At 52.9% G+C, this 22,032-nt stretch overlaps 1 protein-coding gene across 6 annotated transcripts in view; it reads left to right on the forward strand.

The window, feature by feature from the left end:
• Positions 1–22,032, forward strand: part of FLT4 (fms related receptor tyrosine kinase 4) — a 59,940-nt gene that overhangs the window by 11,935 nt on the left and 25,973 nt on the right. For all 6 annotated transcript variants that reach the window (XM_074883762.1, XM_074883763.1, XM_074883765.1 and 3 more), the window contains exons 2-5: positions 10,162–10,258; positions 16,435–16,709; positions 20,838–20,950; positions 21,815–21,977. In XM_074883762.1, the coding sequence (XP_074739863.1) occupies positions 10,162–10,258; positions 16,435–16,709; positions 20,838–20,950; positions 21,815–21,977 (648 nt within the window). The remainder of the gene's footprint in view (positions 1–10,161; positions 10,259–16,434; positions 16,710–20,837; positions 20,951–21,814; positions 21,978–22,032) is intronic.

Raw genomic sequence — 22,032 nt, forward strand, 5'->3', positions numbered from 1 at the left:
TCTTGCTTGAGTATCTTTTTTTCCAAGCCAAAGCAGCCCAGTTCCTGCTGCCCTACCCTCGGCGGCTCAAGCAGGGATAGAGGTACAAAGAAACTGCATGACAGGCTTGCAGGGAGCCTAGAGCAGATGGAGAATTGAATCCAGGTTTTCCAAGGCCAAGATAATCATCTAATTACAAAACTGGTTTTTTCCCACTTACCCTGTTCATCAGCTTCTCCCGCATTCAGCAACTGGAGACCAGCTTGAGGATGGGTTGTGCTGCAGAGGAGAACAGGCACTGCCAGCTCCAGGGCAGCTGTTTCGTTGGAGGGCTCCAAGTTGATTTCAGTTCACAGCTAAGTAGCAAACAACTGGATGCAAACTCCAGGGACACGAAGATGGAGGAGCAGGTCTTTTCTGCTTGACACAGTGCCTACCAGTCCAGCTGCGTGGCTTGCAGACTCCTGAAAAAGCCCAGCATGGTCAGCCTGGGTGCTGCAGCCTGGGTGGGAGGCAGGCAGGGTCCACAGGTTCTGCTCACATGCGGGAAACCTGCTCTGAGTGGGGTACAGGGGTTTCTTCAGTGTCCTGCTTGGCCTGTCCATAAGCCAACAGTCTTGGGAAGAGCTAAACTTCAAAGGCCAGTAATTAAGCCCACACACATTAAGGAAAAAGCAAACCTGCGACTTGCTTTTTTCTTTCCAAATGCTGCTGCCCTTTTCTTTCCATGCTCAGTGCCGACCCTCAGGCTCTGTCTGGCTTCCCGGTCAGCTGCCTCTGCCTCCTCATCTCCCAACAAGAGTCAGATACCAAGGCCTCACTTAGCTTGAACTCTACCTTTCCCCAACGGCACATCTGCGGCTTGCTTCAATGGGAACGTCACCTGAGCCTCTGGGAATGGCTCATGATGGAGCTGTAGTTAATGATGTTCAAACTGAGGGTCTCTTCTCTGCTGCTTCTCGGGGGTTTCCCTTCCTCTGTGTCCATGCACTGAAGCCCCTGCCCAGGCACTGGAGCTGGTCCTGGCTCTGCCCGAGCTGTCACCAGCCTCAGCATGGGCAGCTGGGTCTCCAGGAGAGGGGATGGTATCCTGGCGTGCCCTGATGCACTGCTCTGTTTTGGCAATGGGCAGTTTAGAGACTCCTAGACCTGGATCACTGTGTGAGAGCTGGTGGTGACTTTTCTCTGGGAGCTTATCCCTCTCTTTGTGAATCTCTCTGTGGGTATCCCACAGTGGCAAAATCCACAGTTTAGCCGAGTTGCATGAAAAGGTAGTTGGTCATCTGCCTCATAACTTCATCAGGTACAGCGTGAGAAGCAGTGGATAATAATTTCCTTTAGTCATTTGCCCTTTGTCACTGTATAGACTATCATTTCTTCTCAGTGGCCAAAGATGTCTCTTTAGTGGCCCATGGGAACCCACTGCTGCCAGAGGTACTTCAGCCCAGTAAAGCCCACGGGGCCCGTGGTGGGATGTCCCTGGCCCATCCTGGCCATCCATTTGTGCTTGCAATGCCTGTCTGCCAGGTACCAGATTTGGACCAACGCTCATTTCACATGAGCTGTGGACCATCCATTGTGTCTCTTTAGGTTAGAGAAGTAATGAATGATGCTAATTTCTGTTACCGGTCCCCTAAAGCTATCCGATCCCTTTGCTCTTTCTACGCCACGTTAATCACATCCTGCAGGGCCAGAGAATGTGAGCAGGGCAAGATTTTGAAAGAAGTAAATTAAAACAGGAAGAGAAGCAACCTGACAGTCCTTAAGATGTGGGAGGATAATTTTAATTGAGTTTTGCAAGGGTTTAGCCATGCAGTTAATAGGGGCCACTGGAAGAGGGGTGGCTATGTATGCTAAGCAGGGTGGCTTGCCTTGGGCTCCTGCAGATCTGTGACACAGAGTGGGAGCTGCCACAGGCATTTTGGCAGGTCTGAGGATTTCTGCCCCTTGGGGAGTGAATCCTGTGGACAGAATAGGTCCTGTTCCTGTCTGAAGATGCTGGGCTCCCCCTCCCCGTGTGTCCCGCTGAGCCAGAGCTGCCCTCCAAAATGTCAGGGAGAGGAAGCAATCCTTGGCTCGTTAGTTTCTACAAGGAAATAAAATGCACAGATGGCTCGAGCATCCTCTATCTCAAAGGCAGGAAAAGGATTCTCCGGGCAGGAGGAGGCAGCCAACAAACCTGGAGCGATTCAGGGAATGGGGGACGAAACAAAGCGGCGTCTGGCCAGCCCCTGGCCAGCCGCAGAAAGGGTGGGCCGGCAGCCCGCCGAGGGGAAACGAGCTCTCTGATGTGCGGGAGCATCCCTCGCCCGAGCGAGAGCAGCAAACAGCCGGCTCCCCTGGGGCCCGGGGAGGCTGCTGACAGCAGAGATCCTGGAGGAGATCTGCAGGGTGGCCTCGGCTGACCCGCTGCCCCAGGCCGGACATGTGGCTACCTGACAGAGGCTAACTTTGGCTCAGGACGTAGCCTCTCGGGGAGGATGGAGTAGGGAGCGAGTGCGGGGCGGGGGGGGGGGGGTAGGGAGAGGAAAGACGGCAGGAGACAGAAATGCAAACATGGCCTGACAGCCATGGGGCAGGGGGAGGGGAGGAGGAAAAAGCAGGGTAAACCTGGCAGGATGGAGCAGGAAACCGGCCGGAGTGAGGCAGGGCGATGGTGAGATAGTGCTTCCTGCGGAGGGAGAAAGGCAGACAGATAAACACTCCCAGACAGGCGCTTGCTGACCCCTCTTTGGGATGCTTTGGGATGAGGTGGCAGCAGGTCCCTAGGGCATGGGTGGCTGTGCCCCTGCAGACCTGAGTCCCGAAAGCAGGTGACAGCAGGGTGGGGCATTGGGTGTAGCTGTGCTCTGCTGCCTCAGCACAGCTGGCTTGTGAAATACTCTGATTTAAGTCCTTGCCTGGAGGCACCAAGGGACAAGGACTGAACCACACAAGAGTAACTGCTCCTCAGGACAGCCCAGCTCTCTTGAAAGTGGCTTCTGCTTTTGAGCTCCTCTGTTTCTGTCCCCTGATGTGTCTGCCAGACTGAAAGTCCCAAAGCTGAAGGAGCCCAGAGAGCTTGTGACGTTCTTTGCCTCGTTCCCCAGCAGTGCAGGTGGTTATGAGATTTTTGTGCCTTGCCAGAAAAGAACCAGTTAATTAAAGTTTATGAGCAATGAGAAGCTAAACAGACCTGTTGAGGTGCATGCATTGAGGCCAAAGAAGCTTTTTGGACTGAGGCCGCGGGGCTGTTTGGCCGGAGCCGCAGGCGCTTGCTGTGCGGCCCTGGTGCCGTGGAGTGCCAGGGGAGCAGAGCAGAATGCCCAGCTTTGCAGTGCTGCTGGTCTGGCTGTGACTTTTTCTGCTTGTGTCGGGCCCATGCTGCCATCACGTGATGCGCTGTTTGCGTCTCTGCCCACCCCATCCCTCTCCCTGCTTGGCCGGCAGGCAGGGAGATGCTTTGGCTGGGATCTCTCCTGGCTGCAGGTGCTGAGGCTGGAGGAGAGCCCTGATTTTTGAACTCCCCATATGCCCTGTCCATTTGGACACATGTCCTTCCTCCTCACCTGGCAGCACTGCAGACCTGTGATGCTTGGGGTGTCTCTGAGGCTGGTGCCAAAAATTTCCACCAGCTCTGGTGGCCCCTTCCTCAGGCCTCATGTAGGTCTGAGCGTGGGGGGCTCCTGCCTCCATACACCAACTTACCCACAGGTGTCTCAGGGCAAAGTTAACGTCTTGTTATGCTTTTGGTGTTGGACAGGAAGGATCAGACCTCAATAATGATCACCTCTGTGTTTGTGAGTATTGACTGAGTTCCTATAATTATTAGGACCTTGTGTCCCCTGAAAGAACACAGCCTGCGCCGGCTGGAGGAAAGGAACATCTGATGCTTTGGAAATATCCTCACAAAATGGTGAGGACACAGATCCACCACACTTTGATTTGGTGACATTTCAGGGCTTTGAGGTCCATGGATGAAAATCTCTAGACCAGAGTAGTGTTGTCTCACCACTGGCATTGCCCACCATGAGAAGGGGAAAAGTGTTGCCCCAGGCCTGAATGAGCTTTTGGTACATGGGGCTCAGCTGTGTGGCCCTGACGGTGGTGCTGCTGTAACACAACACAGGGCATAGAGAGCCTGATCCTGCACAGAGGAGCACAGCCCCTGTGTTTAACCACTTCTGGGACAGCTCTGAAATGATGGTCAACCCTGGATTGCAGAAAAAGGAACATCTTTCATGAACCCCCTAAAAGAAGGGACCTTCTTCCTTTGCCCTTCTGCAAAGATAGAGTTGGGAGGGATTTCCAGTTTTCTATCATTTTTGGGTTTAATTTATTCATTGTTTACACGTCAGCCTGTTTCCATCTTGCCCACAGAGCCCTTTAGCACGCCACCTCTCCGTTTTTCCTCCAGCCTCACCGTGGGCATGGGTGGCTGTCACCCTGCCCTCACAGCCCCTGGGCACAGGCTGCTGGGCAGAACCTTCTCCATTTTGGTGTGAATTCCCACCGTGGTTTGGGGCTCACCCTGCCCGCTGTGAGGCTGGAGAGAAAACACCTGGTGTTTCATCCCCACGTTGGCTGGAGCCTGCCATTCATTTCTCAGCATTGTGCGATATCTCACCTCTCTGTAAAACAAGCCTTCCTCTATGCTGACGAGCACCAGGAGGAGGAAGAGGAGGAGCTGACAGCCCTACGTCCAAATTCCCCCTGTTGCTCTGCCAGCTGCCTGCTCCTTGTATGACGTGACACTCATGCTTTGCCGCTCCAGCCCACAGCTGGATGTTTGCCCCATGCATGAGGAGGAGTTGCTCCGTGGGGGAACTTCAGCCCCGTAGGTGGGAAGTTGGCCCAGCTCTGCCTCCAGCACGTGGACTTCCCGTGTGTCTGTGGGCAGCCATGGGTCCTCCAGCACGGGGCAGGTGGGGCAGAGGTTACTGGAGCAGGGGGGGAAGATGGCACCTGCGCTGTGCTGGGGTTAGTTCCTGCGGGGCAAGGGGAAATGGTGCACATGCAGTTTCACCAGCAAATGCTGCTAATTCAGACAAGCCCAGCCTGGAAAGCTGGAGGAGAGGTCTGCAAAAAGGGTAGAGCAGGGTTTCTCCTCCCTCTCTCCCAGTGCCAGCTATTGCTGCTCTTCTGCATCAGAAAGGGTCGCTCAGTCCTGGTTTCCCCAGTTGCCAGCAAGGTACCAGAACTTTATTATTGACTGTCCAGAAGCAGGTCTTTGCTCACATATTAACTATGGTGTGTGATTGCACGTCTAAGTGCATACATTGCCCTGCTTGCAGGGGAAGAGCCCCACCACTGGCTTTGCAGCCTGCGGGGACAGCTCAGGGTATCCAAAGGTTTGGGCTGGGGGTGAAACCCAAGGGAAATGGGAGATGCTTTGCAAGATGAGCCACATCGGGCTATATGGTAGCACTGGGCCCTGAGCGATCCCAGGGCATTCAGGGTGCTGTTGAGCCCCAGCCAGGGACAGGCCAGAGCAGCTGCCTGAGCCCAGCGAGTTGGAAGAGGTTCATCCATGGTGCTTTGTGTTGCAGACGCAGGATGTGGGTAAATGCAGGGGCTCCATCCTGGAGCCTCAATCTGGGGATTCAGTTACCTCGTACAAATCTGCCAGAAATCCTTTTTCTAGAAAGTGTCCAAATCTCAAGTTCCTGCCTTGCTTTGTCGAAATGCTTATTGACTGAGAATTTTTGCCTGAATACAGCAAAGTAGAGATGGAGCAGTAGCAGGGTCAGGGTAGCTTTGCTGGGAGAAGGGACACTCTTCCCTTCCAGCCTATCTTTTGCCCCACTACAGCACTGGGGTGGGCAGGCTGGGTTGGGCTGGGTATGTGAGGTGCTGGGAGACAAGCAGGAGCACGCAGCCTCATCTGGACCAGCTTTGCTCCATGTATGCTTTTTTGCAGCTCTGGTCACAAAACCCCAAAGCAGTAAGCTTGGTGGTGGGAGCATGAGCTGTGCCGGTTAGCTGGGGACATGCAGTGGCTGTGGCCAGAGCGATCCAGTCCAGTGCTGGGGAAGGAAGTCAGCGAGAAGGACAGAGTGTGAACAAAATCCCTCTCCGGAAAGGCGCCCCGTTAATCAGTCAGCAGGGCCAGCTCAGCAGAGAGGGAGGGAAGGGGAAGCAGAGAGGGGCTGAGGTAGTGTGCAGGGGCTCAGAGGGAGGTGCCAGGCTTCCTGCAAGTGGAAGCAGACAGAGAGCGGGAGCCACGCTGTGCCATACCATGCCGTGCCATACCATGCCATGCTACGCCTGCACTTTCACCCATGTGCAGCCTTTGCACGGGTTTCCAAAGCCATCGCTCGCTGCGGTGGTGCTGGCTCCAGCACAGACACTGCTCTGCAGTGATTTAGCCATCCACAGCCATCGTAAGGGAAAACCAGGCCCCATGCGAGGCTTTCCCACAATATGCTCAAGGGTGGAGAGATGAAGCTGGGCACAAGGCTGGAGCCTGCGGGCTGCTCGATCTCTGCGAGACGCCCTAGGGTGGGTAGCGCTTCCCAGGGTGAGCGTGGCTTCCCCACCAGACAGGGAGAGTGCTGGGATGCAGGACCCCAGTGGGCAGCTCTGCTGCCATTCTGAGAGCAGCAGTGATTTCGGGGAGCAGAAAGAGACAGAGGAGGGGGCTGGAGAAAATGAAGGAGCCACCAGCGATAAGAAGGCGGCACTCGGTGCAGCCTGGCCTCTTTCAGAGCCGCAGGCTGAGAGATCAAGGCTAGGAAAACCGCTGGGAAACGCACTTCTCAGAAAATAGACAAGGTGTGAGTGGCTGTGGGATCCTGCTTCCTCTCCCCGCATCCCATCAATCCCCCTCTGTTTATTTTAATATCCTGCTGCCAACTTGCTTGGAAACCATCTTGAAAAAACAAAGCTCGCTGGGGCTGCTGCATGCCTTTTTAATTACATTAATGCTCTCCCCGTGCAAGGGCACGATTTGGTGTGCATAAGAGATCAGGATCTGCTCAGAGGGCTGAGGAGATAAAGCATTGCCGGGGTTGGAGGTGGGGAAGGAGGGACTCAGAGGAGAGGAGACACTCCATGCTCCGGAGACATCTCCCTTGCACCCTGGGATTTGCCTGAGACACAAACCATCTGTATGGTGGTTAGCAGAGATTTAATGGCCAAACGCAGCACCAAGTTCGGTGCTGGGGAGAGTGAGACACAGGAGAGAGACATATCAGGGAACACGCTCCCCTGGGGAAGGAAAGGGCAGCAATGGGGTGGATCTGTCTGGTAAGCACAGAGACGGATGGAGAATTTTTTGGGGGAAAACTGATGGCCTTGAAGACGCTTTTTCAGGCTGGGAATGGCTCTGTGCATCGCTTTGCCTGTCCTGGATACCATGGGTGGCTGTGGGCATTGGCATCCCAAGATGCCAGCCCCAGTGTGGGGCGTTGGGGTGAGTAGTGGGTCCCCAGCGTGAGCCAGTGCCTGATGAGGGGAGTCCCCGAAGCTCCCGGCAGTCCGGGACCAGTGAAGAGGCTGGACGGCCACGAGAGCCAGCCCAGCACTGGCTGCCAGCAGCAGGAGTGTCCCCAGCCCCGCGCCGCGGTGCTTTCAGAGGGAGCAGTGGTTCCTTTTCCTGTTGTACTCGCGGAGGGCCATGGACAGGATGCATCTGCAGGAATCCCACAGCCTCAACCTGCACAGATCGTACTTTTTCTTTCTTCCCCTCCACCCCCCGGCGTTGTTTGCTAACAGGTCACCAGGCGGCACGTGAAGGGAGGCAGGGGGTTATTTCTGCAGCCGTCCTGCTCCCCGCCCCGAGCTCGGCAGTGGGGCAGATGCAGAGCACGGCATCAGCCGAGAAGCTCCTGCCACCTTGAACTGCTTATTTAGCGGTTCAAGCAAGGAGGACCGCTCTGGTTTTGAGACCCAATTTGGCGCCTGTCGCAGCCAGCCCTGGGGATTGCTGTGCCTGGGTTTTGGGGATTAGCTTTCTGCTCCCTGCCCCAGAGCACTGACAGGGTGAGAGGGTCTGCTGTCCCCCGCCGGCCCCGTGGTAAGCCATATCTTTTGCATTTTGGGCTGCGTGCCATGGGGGTGGCAGGCACCCCCAGCCGCTTGCTGGGGCAATGGACTGGCAGGCTGTGGCCATCTGGAGAGTGGTGTTTGCACTGGGATAAGCATGTCCAGCATTAATAGGAAATGCAGCTTAGCAGACAGATTCCTTCCCCTCCCCCCTTTTTTTTAATAAACCTTGTTACATTTTGAAGGGATTTTACCAAAAATGCGGTCATTTATTTTCACAGCCCCAGGGCACATTTTTGTGTGTGACATCTGACGTCAGCCCCCTCCCGCAGGGAAAGGGAGGTTGGAGGCGTGAGGCAGGGTGTCTGTTCTCCACGGGGGCCAAGTGCCACCCGGTCCCAGGGGCTGCGGTGACGCTGACCCAACCCACGTGTTGAGTGACAAACGATGGCTGTTGTTGTTGTTGTTGAGAGAGGGGTGTCTGTAGGATGGGCCATGGGGAGTGGGACACCCATGCAGGCGGAGGTGGGCCGGGGCGGCCCCTGGGCTGACACCACCTCACACAGGCGAGGGAAGAGGAGGCGGGAGATGGCGGGGGGGCGAGATGGCCGGCACCCCGCCGTTGCCATGGGGGCAGCCGCGGGAACACCACCTCGGAGCCCTGCGCAGGCGGGAAGGAAGTGGAGAACAATCGGGGAGAACAAGGCCGGCGGCCCTGGCCTGGCCGTGCGGACGGTGCCGCTCAGCACGTCCCTGCACCGCCGGGTCCCCCTCAGCGGCCTCTCCTGGTGGCAGTGGACTCTGGGCACCCTGGGTTCTCCACAGGCCTGGCTCCTCACGCCACACCTCAGAGGCCTTGTGTCGGAGGGGCTGGCGGCCATTTGGTGTCTCCTGGGACAGGTTTCTCCATAGAGGAACATTGATCACATGGCTCTACCACAAGGCTTCCAAGGACCACGGTCCTCAGGCCACAGTTTTGGAGGAGAGGCGTCATGGCATGTTCCTGCTGCTTGTGAAACCCGTGGAAACACCACGTCCTTGAGACCTCTTCCTCCCTGCAGATATCTCTGATAGATGGTGTTGAATGTTACAAGGAAGGAGACAAACATGCACAGAACATGGTTGCAAAAACCTCACGTTTCTGTATAAAATCGAGCTAGCAACATATTTTTGAATTCTTTTCTTCCTTAGCATTTAGCATCTACCTGAGTCACAGCTTCACATTTCGCAACTTTTTTTTTTTTTCCTTCTATTTCTGGTTAGTTTGCTTGCTTGTTTTTGCAGTCACCGAGACCTTTCTTTTGAATTATCTCACGTCTCCAGAAGCTGGAGTTTTAAGATAAAGATCATGAAGTAATGACAGTCAGCAACACTGTGCTAATGAAAATCAATGGGTACGTCTCTGAGGGTAACCGGTACTTCGAGATGTTTTGTCCATGAGGAGCTCACTTAGGGTGCGTGCCTAGCATGCCGGAGATGCAAGTGCACGAGAAGTGGGACTCTCCCAGAGAAAAGCTGGGAGAAGTGCGTGATAATGTTTAACTGCCCGTCCTTGAGCCTGGATAATTTCACTCCTGGAATGCCTGTCTGGCTGTGGTGCAGGGAAGGGGGCTGCTGTAATCCCCAAAGGTTGGGTCCTGTTCAGGTGACTGCCTGTACCCGAGAGTGCCCGGCAGGAGAAGGGCATTCAGTGAATGCCTGCTGACTCCTGAGAGCATCTCTGTACAAATGCAAGAGTTTTGCATTTGTGGTTCCTGGGCACCCCTGGTTTGTCTCCCTGATTACAGAAAACTACATGTGTATAGAAAAATCCCCTGCCAGACTCCCTCCAGTTAGCAAATAAGATCAATTCAGAGCCCTAGTCCAAGTGACCTCAATCTCAGTCACCTGGTGAGGAATGGCCACACCTGGATCCCCTGATTTCTGGTCTTCCATTCTTCTTCTGGCTCTCGTCTGTGCTAGTCTGGCTGTCTGAACTCAGGGGCTGTCTGGACCTAGAGCTGTTGCCGAAGAGCTGCTCACTGGAGCCAGGAGGGCTGCAGATGAACCACTTGTGTCCCTGTGAGCCAGCATTAAACTATCTTGTAGGAGCAGACTCCTACGAGATGTTTCCTTCAAGAGGCTTTGTCCCTCTCTGGGCCAGGCTAGCTGCTGCCCACAGCGGTGGGTCTAGACTAGCAGATGTCTGCATCATCCCCCTCTCCTTTCCATCCACAGATTTGGTGAGCAGCTATTCTATGACCCCCCCTACTCTTAGCATCACCGAGGAGGAACACGTCATCAACGCCAAGGATATGCTGACCATCACCTGCAGGTAAGGTGCAAGCAAGCGTGTCTCTGCCTAGACTGCTCTTACCTGTAAGTGTTGGAGGACAAGGGACACCTTGGCTGCAGTACACCTGCAAATTAGCACAGCTGACTAGAAATATTCCACATTCACCAAGTGTGAATTCAGCTAATTAATTAATTGAAAAAAAGCTGAAGATGTCTCAGAGGAGATGGTGATAACCTCTGCTGTAGTCTTGCAGGCAGAAGCAAGATAGAGAAACATTTGTGTGATCTGATAGCTTCCTTGTAAGCTCTTTAGGGAAACTGGTCTTCCTAACTCTCCTTGTCTTTCTCTGACACTTCTTATTCTCACCTCATCAGGGGCTGCTAGGGTTGTAGTTCTGGTTTCTAAATCTGGCAGGTCATTTTGGGTGACGTTGAGAACTATCCATGGGAGAAGGCAACACTGCACTTAGTGGTGGCTGTGAGAGGCTTCCAGCTTTTCTAGGAAGTTGGGATTTAATGCGCTGCCTTGTACACATTGGGGTGAAGAGGAGCCCCAGCCAGGCCAGGTGAATAACTCTGTGAGAGGAGCTGAAGAATCTCTGTTTGTTTTGGAGGCTGTGGCTCTGAGGTGATGTGTCTGAACTGATTTATCCCATGCTGGGACATGTTTTCAGCACTACTCCCTATCTTGGAAAAATAATAAAAAAAAAACCTAAGCTGGAGTTTCCCTTCAGCAGCTGAAAGCAGATCCATGCTTGGGATCTGAGTGATTGGGCCCAATGGGGGTATAAATTCAGCGTGGGCCTCAAATGGGTGTTTCTCAGTGTTATATATAACCATGGAGCAATTACTGCAAACACTTGGCTGGCATTGTGTTCATGTCTTGTCACAAACATATTTAACTTTTCCTGGAACAGATGGCATTGCTTTCACTTTGTGAATCAGTTCATAGCCAGGAGAGAGGGACGGAGGGAGGAAAGGTTGTTGATGGCCATACTGAACTGATTTCACTCAGTCTGGGAAGCGAAGCAGTTGTGGGCTTGTTCATATTGTGACCTGAGGAGCCAAGGCGTGTGCTTGGTTGTAGGAAATGCGTGAGTTGGAGGACTGTGGTCAGCCATCAGCTGCTGGGAGGGTGCACAGAGGAAGAGGAGGGAGTCTGGGGACTCCAGTGCTCTGATGTGGTGGTTCTCTCCACAGAGGGATGTGGGAGCTGACACTCTGTTAAAACCTTGAAAGAGGGGAGATTCAGTAAGATTTTTCTGAGTGAGCTTATAATCAGTCCACACCCTTTCTCAGCAGTGGCCCAGAGCGGGACACAGAAAGTGGTTTCAAGATTGTGTTGCTTGCAGATGGAGCCAAAGCTAAAGGACTTACTGAAGTTAGAGCTGTGGTTAAAGAAAGTGTCTTCTGCAGTCACGCATGAACATACCTGCTTAGCACCATGAAGAGGAGAGACTTTCTTTTTGGATAACCCTCCTGGACTGCAGACACGATTGCCCTTTCCTTGTGCACTTGTTAGGTATACATTAATATGAAGGAAAATCACATGAAGTGGAAAAAAAGAAAAATTATTTCCAGTGCAGACTCAGCATGGCCTGTCCTTTCAGGGAGCATTGTACAAGCTACAGAGTCTCTCCAAGCGGCAGTAAGCTCCCCATTTCCTGCTGCAGTGCCAAGGCTCATCTTTCAGGCTCACTAGGCGCCATCCATACAGTGCACTGGCATGGACACAGCTGAGATAAGGAACATGCCTAGCCCTGGCTCCCAGGTGCTGTGCAGGACTGAACTGGCCAGCCAAAGAGCAGCAGGGCCATCTGCAAACAGTACTAAAACCCATGCACCCTCTGCTCGTGTTGCTCCCTGGCTGACCCCCACCTCTGCATTCTGCTGTCCCAGATGTGCTCCTCGGGGGATGTGCAGTGTCCTTCATACCACCCACAGGTAGATAAGTCTCAGCATCTCCTGCATGTCTCAGTGGATCCCCTTCTCCCTCTGCCTCAAGTCTGTGTTTGTCTAATGTCTTGAGGAGAGGATTTTGACTGTTGGACACTATTACTTCATTTGAATGAAAAGTAAATCTTTCCTGGTCCCTGGAATCTCTAATTACACCCAGCTGCTTCTCCAACCTCTTCTCTGGACCATGGCCCACCCTGGGAAGACCTGGCTTGTGTTAATGGGAGCTGAAGGGAAAAAAATGCAGACCACCAAGAGAACAGGCAAAGGAGAGGGTGGTGGGGCAGGGTAGGGCAGAAACAAATACGAAATGAAATCCAGGATCCAGGGATTTCCTGCTGAGCATCATGTTGGAGGTGGCTTCAGTTTGACCCTGGTCTTCCCTTGAGAACAATGTCCTCTGGCTGCTCCTTGAGCTGCCCTGGAGCCAGGACTACGGGCCTGCTTGAAGCAGTGCTACACCAGAAAGCTGAGCTCAAACCCCCCTGAATGAGACTCCCTGGAGACCTTTCAAACTTCACCCACCGAGCGTGAGAGTCCCGCAGCCAACTGTGCTCTCAGGCTCCCTTGCAGCAGCCTGGATCTCACAGACCCGCAGCTCTGCAGCCCCTCTCCTGCTGCGCAGCCTGCCTAGCCTCATCGGTGACCAGAGTGCATGCCAGGCCATGGGATAAGCAATGCCTCTGGAGCTGGGCATGCTTAACAGAGACCCAAAGACACAGCACACCCACAAGGAGCCACCAGATGCTGGGGCTCTGCTTTTGCAGATGGCGTTACACACAGGCACATTCCCTTGTCACCCAGCACAATGCACCCTTGAAAGGTCCAGACAGAGCTGGGGACCAGTGTAGGAGCATTCCCCAAAATACAGATCATGCCAGGGCTGGCTGAGAGCCCCAGTGATGTTTTGATCTAAGCATGTAGCAGAGCAGAGCAAAGGGGCTGATGCCCACATGGACAGTGCATCTTTTATTAGCTCACATCCCGAGAAGGCAGGAAAGAATATTGTGAATCTCTACATTCATGCCCTTGGCAGCCTGCGCTGGGGGAAAGTGGAGAGCTTGTGCTGTTCCGATGCATGAATATTGGAGCAGAGCCCACAGGAGCCGGCTGCACAACAGCAGAAACCTCTGGAGGGACCAGCTTGGTCTTGGCTGTGCCATCCCATCCCATCCCATCCCATCCCATCCCATCCCATCCCATCCCATCCCATCCCATCCTGCAGATGCTGGGCACTCAGGTGGAGTGGGAGCATCACCCAGCCATGGTATTTAGAAAAAGAAGGGCAAGATTGTCCTTTGCTGCCCAGCGATTTGTTAATAGAGCTGACTCGCAGATGCACAAACCCTTCTCTGGCAGAGAGGAAGTATTTGACCCCGCAGCCCTCTTGGCTCCCGTGGAGGAAATGAGCGCTGTCGCAGGGCTGAAGGAGCCTGAGGATAAGGCAGTACCCCACCATGACTGCTCCGGAGCAGTGTCTGGGGACACACAACACCTGTTGCTCTTTCCTACATGTGTGTGACTGCTGTGAACATCCTCTGTGGTGCTGAGAGGGGATCTGTCTTATCCCAGCTAAACCACAAAGCCACAGCCAGCTTTGCTCATCATACCACGCTTGGGAGCTTCAAAGAGGATTGAAGAAAAGTGGTGCCAATTGCAACGTCTCCCTTGAAGAGCATCTGTCCTGAAAAGATTTAGGAAAACAGCTGTGGAGAAGCCTACAGTGCATCTGTTTCCAGCTGGCATCAGCAGGCTCCATCACCCAGAGGCACATTATCACAGAGCTGAAAGAAAACAACTTGGGAACAAATCTTTGAAGGTGACAGGAGGGAGGGAACCATCCAAAACTGCTGCCTGGACCTGTCCCCAAATACAGAGGGTAGATGTAGAAATAAGTTCAAGTGAGCCTGACCTGCCCTCATCCCTGCCTTCTTCTGGTCCTCTTAACACACCAGTGACACTAACTTGGACACACACTAATGCCTATACCTTCTGTGTCCCCACTGAATCTGGTCAAGCAGCACATGATGCAAGGAATGCCATAGTTTAGAGCTGCCCGCGGGCTGGTCGGCAGGTCTGTTTGTACTGGCCCATCCGTGTTTATATAAATACATGTCACTCAGCTACTGCTAGCCTTGATGGTTATAAAACAAGTGGATCTGATAATGAGTGAAAATCCCAGTGGGTAAACAAACAGAAAGAGGAAACGCTGGAGACTTGTACAATTACCCTGTTCCACAAGGAGCGCCAAAAATGCCTGAGCAAATGCAGAGGGCTTTGGGGCTCCTTTTCACAGTTGGGATCTGATGCTCTCGGCTTCGGGTTGAGAGCAGGGCCAGCCCCACGGTCTGCGCCCAGTGCAGCGAGCCCATGGATGCAGCAGCAATGGGCATGGCAGAGGCCACTGTGTGTTACTGGTTTGGTGATCAGATTTACTATTGTTCTCCCTGTGCATGCATAGGATGGGAAAAACTCAAAATTCAAGAGTCTTATTTTAATTGAAGTGTTCACGAGAGTGATACTTTGGAAAAGCCTGCCCGTGGTTCATGGACACAAGCCACCGGAGCTGTACTTCCAGTCCTGCCTCAGGCACTGATGGCCTTTTTAGTGAATGCAGAAGTTTCAGCTGGGTCAGAGGGGCTGCGTGGCTGTCCCCAAGGGCACGTCACTGCCTCCAGAGCCCTTGCGCCTGGTGACACAGGCAGTGCAGCACACTGTCTCCGAACTCATCCATGGCAGGCTAGGCAGCGGGAGCTGGAAGAGAGCAAAGTCTGCAGGAAGATAAATCAGCTGTTGAAGACAAATACAAAGGGGCAGGTCTTTCCCCCACACTTGGACAGAAATCCTGTCCTCATTGCGTCTGAGCCATTGTACCCTCTGATGGCACCTTATCTCGCTTCCTCCTTGCTGTCCCTTGCTGTCTGGATCCAGCTATTGGTGACGGTCACGGTCTGGCTGCGCTTAAAAGCATCTGCCCGCAGAGCTGCCCTGGCAGGGCCCTGGCAGAGCAGCTGCGTGTGCCAACATGCCTATTCCCAACTTGCATAATAGATGAACCCGGTTTCCCCTAATAGAGCAAACAGTGCTGACAAAAAGCCATTTTTACCCCCACAGCTGTCTCTTGCGATGTCTTCTTTTTTCCGATTTCTTTTTTTTTTTTGCACATTCTTCAGTGACTTTCGGCCACACTGGCAAACTTTCAAGTGGGGACTAGGCCTTCCTCTGAAAGGGGCTCTGATTTCACAGAAGGAAACTTCCAGCATGTAATAAAAGCTTGTTTTGTTTGTAGTAAACAAGTGCAGTTATAGCAAGCTATGGTGGCGCGCGTGTGTGCGTACATGTGCACATGGAAGCCTCCCGCTCTGGAGATCCTTGGCTATATATAAATACACACGTGCACACTCTGTCTGGGGGTTTCTTGCAGTTCCTGGACTTTTCCGTTTGTCTTTGGGCCGGTGGTGAACAGGCTCTGTGGTCGTGCCCTCGGAGAGGTGACTGTAGCTCAGTGTGTCTGCAGAGGTGGGAGGGGGCAACAGCCCCAGGCCAGCCAGGGGAGCATGCTGGGGGGCTGTGGGGGGTGCAGGACCAGGACACTGTGCAGAGCAAGGGAACCCCCTCCCACAGCAGCAGGGAAGGAAACAGCTGGCAGCTGGACAGAAGGCAGTCAGCTGAGCCTCCCCTTGTTTTCTCCTTGCTGTCTTTTATCCCTGACTCCCTCCTGCTTTTCTCTTTCTCGTTTTCTTTCCAGTCTGCTCTCCTTCCCTCATTCTCCTTCCCACTCCATTCATCACACCACAAGCCCCAGCCAGCAGCTACACTGAGCCAAGGGAACTCATCACATCCGTGTGTTTTCTTAATAGCTCTGGACCCTTTTAATAATGAGAGGGAATAGAAAATAAATGGAGCCCTTCCCTCAGGGCGCTGTGTGGCTCCCTGTCCTGGCATCAATATGAGTAGGACAAAGTCATGGGACGGGGAGACCTGCTTGTCAGTGGGGTGATATCTTACAGCTTAGCATGGCTGGAGAGGTGGCCTGGGGAAGGGGACGAGTCTCTGCTTGCTCAGTGATTAGTGAAGCTGCTTACTGTTTCCTCGTGCCTGGTTTTTTCCTTGGAGGATGGCTATTCCTCCATGCCACAGCCCGAGAGCAGTGAGTGGCTGGGCCACATGCAGATGTGTGCAGTCACACAGGGCAGGTAAATCCCCATCGCATTCACCCTGCTCAGCCCAAAGCTAATTCTCCTCTTTGCCCATGTCTAGAGGCCAGCACCCCTTGGAGTGGTCATGGCCCGGGGGCAAGGTGGACCCTGCCGGGAAGGAGAAGGAGACTGAGTTGGTGGCCTCAGCAGCCCCCAGCAGTGGCCGGGCAATCCAAGAAGAAGATTGCGAGGGGACCGGCACGAAGCCATACTGCAAAGTCCTGGTGCTGACAGAGACCCAGGCGAATGACACAGGTTACTACCGCTGCTACTACAAGTACATTGATGCCAAAATCGAGGGCACCACAGCGGTCAGCACCTACGTGTTTGTGAGAGGTAAGAGCCATCCGGCAGTGTGCACCGTCAGGCTGGGGGAGCTCAGGGGCAGCCTATGCACTGGCATAATATCAGAAAGATTAAAGAGCCCAACATGGGCTCCCAGGGCAGAGCGTGGCTGCTGCAGGCTCAGGGAGGGGGCCAAAGGCTGGCTTCCTGCACTTCGAAGGAACCAATATCCGTCCATTTTTGAGGGATGGCGGCAGCGCCTGGGATTCAATTACAGCCCGGCCTGGGGGCATCACTGCAGCCAGGCTGGAATGCAGGAATTTAAGGAGTGAGAGCCAGGCCTCAGAGACACTCCACTGCTAAAAAAAGCACAAGAGTTAGCTTCTGGGCAGCTGGGGGCTCTCCGAGATGCTAGCGGCTAGGGATGGTAATGTTCCATAAAGCTGAGACTGAGAGAGGGAGCGGAGGAGTGGTACAAACACACCATGCACAGCCTCCTTCTGTCCCTGGGCTTGATGGCCCTGGAGCCACTCCACTCCTGCTCCTCTCTACACTGCGCAGCGCTGCCAGCACAGGCAGGGTTACGAGACGTGTTTTGGAGGAGGAGGGCTGTGGGGCCAATACTCGGCTTCTCCGTGCCCCAGGGGCTCCTCCTCTGCCATCTCCCCCACTGCTCACAGCACACTCCAGCAAGATAAACGAGTGCTGTCCCCTGGAAACAGTTGGCTGAGCTATTTCTCTTTCCGCCCCCATTTATTAGTTGGTGCAGTTGTCATGAGCCAGGCAGGTCATGACACAGAAGATGCATTTTTCAGAAGTCCCAGGGCAAAGCCAAATTTGCCTCTGCAACTATGCAAAGAAAAATGCAGGGGCAAATCAGAAAAGCTGGGCAGCTGCTGGAGAGGAATTGAGGTCTGTTTGGGCAATTGCCTCCTCTTCCTGTGGGCTCTGCTGCCCATTCTAAAACAGGACAGAGCTTCCCTGGATCCCAGACATGTTGTGAGGAGACATCTGTGAGTTGGACAGGGGTGTTCAGACACTCTAGAGTGTTGTATCAGGATGGAGGCAGAGAGCTTCTTACATGTGCTGAAAATAAGTACAACCTAACTAACAAGCTTACATGCAGGGAGTGCTTTTGCCTGATTTTCTTTGTGATCCAGCAAATGCCACTTTGCCCCCTTGTCCACCTTCTCTCACCTCCAGACTCATCTGCAGCTCAGTAATGGCTCTCGTGTTTACCAGAAAGCAGCAAGTGTGCACGTGCAGTGTAGCTTAGGGGCAATAAATCCCACACTGTCAGGGCCCGTGGGACTCACAGTGCCTGTGGACAGCGTGTGTGCAACAGATTCAGCCAACACCTCGCAGCGTTGCTGTGCACACAGCTACACAGCACATGTTCATACTCATTCCAATCAGGCTGTGCCCTGTTATGGCTATCAAGCATCCAGGAAACCTCAGAATCCGCCTTTCCAGACAGGACAGGCTTTCAGGCAGGAGAAGGGACATGTCAGGAAAACCCAGGCATACGGTAACCATAGCCATTGCAGAGCATCCAGATAAAGCCCTGCTTATTCCTGCTGAACTGGGCTGCAATGTGAAACTGTCCCAGGAGAGCTTGGAAGGGCTGATGTAAGTGTCGGGGATGTTTGGAGACAGCATGATCAGACCACAGGTTTATCCATCAACCTCATTTCTCATGTTAAGAGCTTGGTGGAATTGCCAGGAACAAAATATCTGTGCTTGGCTGGAAAAATGGGTTCTTCTGTATTTTACCTGCAGCTCAGTTCTCAAATGAACTCTCCACGTATATGTCTCGTTTCCCCTGTGTCTGGTTAGGTGTGTATTTTGTTACAGCTACAGATAGCACTGTAAACATACAGAATGCCTCATCAGGGTAGAATAGGCTATGTACAGCCCCCATCTCATAAAGCTTAGCATATATTAATGAAGAAGATGCTAAATTATTCCCATCTGACCCATTAAGACAGCCTTATAGAAATATGTGATGTAGTCAGAGAGGGGAGTTAGTGCATGAATCACAAGCTCATTGGCAGCCGGGCCAGCCCAGTAAATCAGTTAGTTCTTGGCTGCCATCTGAGCTTGGAGGGGACTTCATAGTCTCTCACCCCTGGCAGTTGTGCACAGTTGTGCACCTCCTCCCTCTCACATGCCCAGGGCTCGGGAGAGAAATGAGGAACGTGTTCACACTCGGAAACAAGTCTGTGATTTCAGAAGACAGCAATCCTGTGGCAGCACAAAACCCCAGGAAATAAAGATAAGAATTCTCTGGGCAATCCGTATTTTCATAAGTGCTGACCAACACGTTTCCTGTGCATGGCTTGTTTCACCTAAGCTGTAGAAAAAAAGCACTTCAGCCAGAGTAGGTCTTTGCAGCATGACTATCACTGAAGCAACAGCTTTATAGATCAAAAATTACAGGAACTCCCTTATGCACTTAACAGTGGGAGCACTGGGTTGGATTGGGTTGGGCTCAATGGGATTTGAACAGCAGGATCCCCAGATGAGGATCATTACCAAATTCATCTTTGACTTGTCATTTTAGACAGGCAGCTTCAGGGGTTGGGTAGCAGATGGAAAGAGTCTCAGGTTGGACAAACAGATGTTCTCATGCTACAGTCCTTTCAAATCAAAGGTTTAGCTGCAATTCAGGTGAATAAAGAGTAACTTTTAAGGCCATTGGGATCATTTGATCTGATTCCAGCATACCAGAAGCCATAAAATCTCCCTTAGTAGGTCTCCGGGGCAGCCCCATGTCTCCCAGATGGCGACCCACCACCTCCAACCCAAACCATTCTATGATTTTATGAACACCAGGCATTGGAGACATGAGGGACCAGTCTCTATTCAGAGCATCCTGTAAGGTGTGTGTCCCTGTGGAAATGGGCAGGTGGAGGCTGATATTACAGAAGAAATTATCCATCAGTGAGGCACTGCCAGAGGACACCAAGCAGCCTTGCAATTTGTTGTCTCTTCCAATTTTGTCTTCATCCCATTTAGTCACCCTGCGTGGCTGCTGATTCTGTGGCCTTTTTGGGAGAGTCCAAAGAGTAGAAAAACCCTCAAACCAAAAGCGCTGCCAAGCAGACAGGTGAGCAGGTGCCTCAGCAGCAGCTGGCATGAGGCACTACAAGAAACCTCACCCTTCCTACACTCTGGCTGGCTGTTGCTTGGGATTCAAGTGTATTTTGCATCTTGGCCTCACCAGCTCTTTCCAGTGTATCTGAGAAAGAACTAGAAATGGGGCATGTTAGCATGCCATCTCTTTGAGATCAGGTTGGTCTTTGCACTCTGTGTCTGGATGGTGCCTGGCACGGTGGGTCAGGGCCACGACATATCTCCTTTATATCCTGCCATCAATTCTTTCCACCATGGAGCCCTGCTTGGGCTTTTCTCATTTGACACAGGAGAGAAAAAACACAGAATAGGGCAGCCCCTTCTACAGACACTCTGCTTCTTGGTGCTAGCTCCGCACAGAGTTTAGTGTAACATCTCTGGCTTTGCTAAGTCATTTCACTGATTAATTCTGTGTGGTTTTGTTCTTCCTGTCAATATTTGTGCTTGCAGCAGTTGGGAGGCATTGGGGTGGCAGCCCTGGAAAGCTCAGCTCATCTGTTTATCTGCCGGCCAGGATGGCTGCAGGATGACATCTGCATACCATTCCACTGCAGATCACTTCCTCGCCCTGGAAGGTCGCGCTGCCTGCCGCTGCACCAGGGCGGCACAGCCCCGCACCATCCCTGCCATGGGGCCACGCACAGTCACCAGCTGGGCAGGCGCTGAGCCCAGGACGAGACCCACCGCTTTCACAACGGGTCAAACCCAGGCAGAGACCTTGAAGGGGCCAGGAAAGGGGAGGTCATTTCCAGCACTGCCCAAATGTCACACAAGTGCTGCTCCACCAGTACAGTGTTCGGTGCGGAGGAGCTGGCTGGCCCAGGCGCTCACCTCGGCTGCTCCCTTTGCATTCCCAAGCTCCAGGTGTCTCCTCTGAGCGTTGCCTGTTGCAAATGGGGCCATCCAGCTCAACACCACTCCCTCTGGCAAGCTCGTGCTGTGTTAAAGAAAGCCAAAAAGCCTCCTTTTCTTCTGGTTGGTCTCTCTTCCCAGTTCTTTTCTTGTCCTTGTTTAGTTGTTCTTCTCCTTATATCTCTTCTTCAGATTTTGAACAGCCGTTTATCAACAAGCCGGAGACCCTCCTCATCAGCAAGAAGGAGAACACTTGGGTACCATGCCTCGTGTCCATCCCAGATCTTAACGTCACACTGATCTCGGTGAGAGCTCAGCCAGTGGGAGACTCTGGACCAAGATGTATTGCATTTGTTCTGCATTTGTAATTGCCTGAGTGGAAGCAGGACAGGCACTGCCAGGAATGGAAAATGCATGGGATACATTTTCCATGGAAAGTACAAGCCACCGGCTTCCTCGTTTTATTTGCTGGTGCTGTCCAGTTCCCTTGGGCAGACCCCACAGGTTTCCTGCCAAACCTGCTTCTCTTCCCTGGAGCTCTATGAAAGAAAACAAGACTTTGTTTTAATCCCATTTCCCCACAGCATCCCCTGTTTGCTCTGGTCTCTGTGATCTACAAACCCTCTAGGTGGTCGACATCCCCACAAGGGAGGAGGCCACAGCCCTGGGGCTGATGACTAAAAACAACTCTGTTATCAGTTTGCTTGTGCCTTTTTTTTTTCTTTTTTTTTTTTTTACAATGCAAATACATCCTTCCAGGATGAGTGTTACTATTGTACAAAGGCCTCCAGGGACACTCTGGGGGCCAGGGGCCTTTCCCTTGCCCGGGAAGGACACTACCCAAGGTCAGCACTCATCCCCGTGGGGCTGATGTTTGGGACATGAGCATCAGCTTCCTTAGCTATCACTAGAAGTTTCCATTCCTGGAAGTCTCTGGCCCACTCTGCAGATGGAGAGGCTCGTAGTGCAGGATACGGCTGCTAGGGGTGTAAAGGAGGCCGCAATTCCTAGATGACAAACCCTCAGAGGGAGCAGGAGGCCAGCACAGCATGATGCTGCATCGTTTCATCCCACAAAAGGGATGTGTTAGCCAGCGTAAAGCCTGGAAGGGGTGGGGTGGGAATGTTGTTACCTTCTTATTTCAGTTGGCAAAATGTTGATTTTTCCAGCAAAATTCCCTCATCCACCCTGACGGGAAAAGCACTTTCTGGGACAACAAGAAGGGAGTGCAGGTACCCACACACTTGATCAGGGACTCCTTGTTTGTCCAGTGTGAGGCTGTCATCGACAAGAAGATCTTCAAATCCAATTTCTTCATCATCCATATAGCAGGTGAATATTTGGGAAGGTGCAGGCGAGCAGTTTGGATGACTCTGAAGTCCGTCAG

Source organism: Strix uralensis, chromosome 14, assembly GCF_047716275.1.
Source record: "Strix uralensis isolate ZFMK-TIS-50842 chromosome 14, bStrUra1, whole genome shotgun sequence".
Taxonomy (NCBI): domain Eukaryota; kingdom Metazoa; phylum Chordata; class Aves; order Strigiformes; family Strigidae; genus Strix; species Strix uralensis.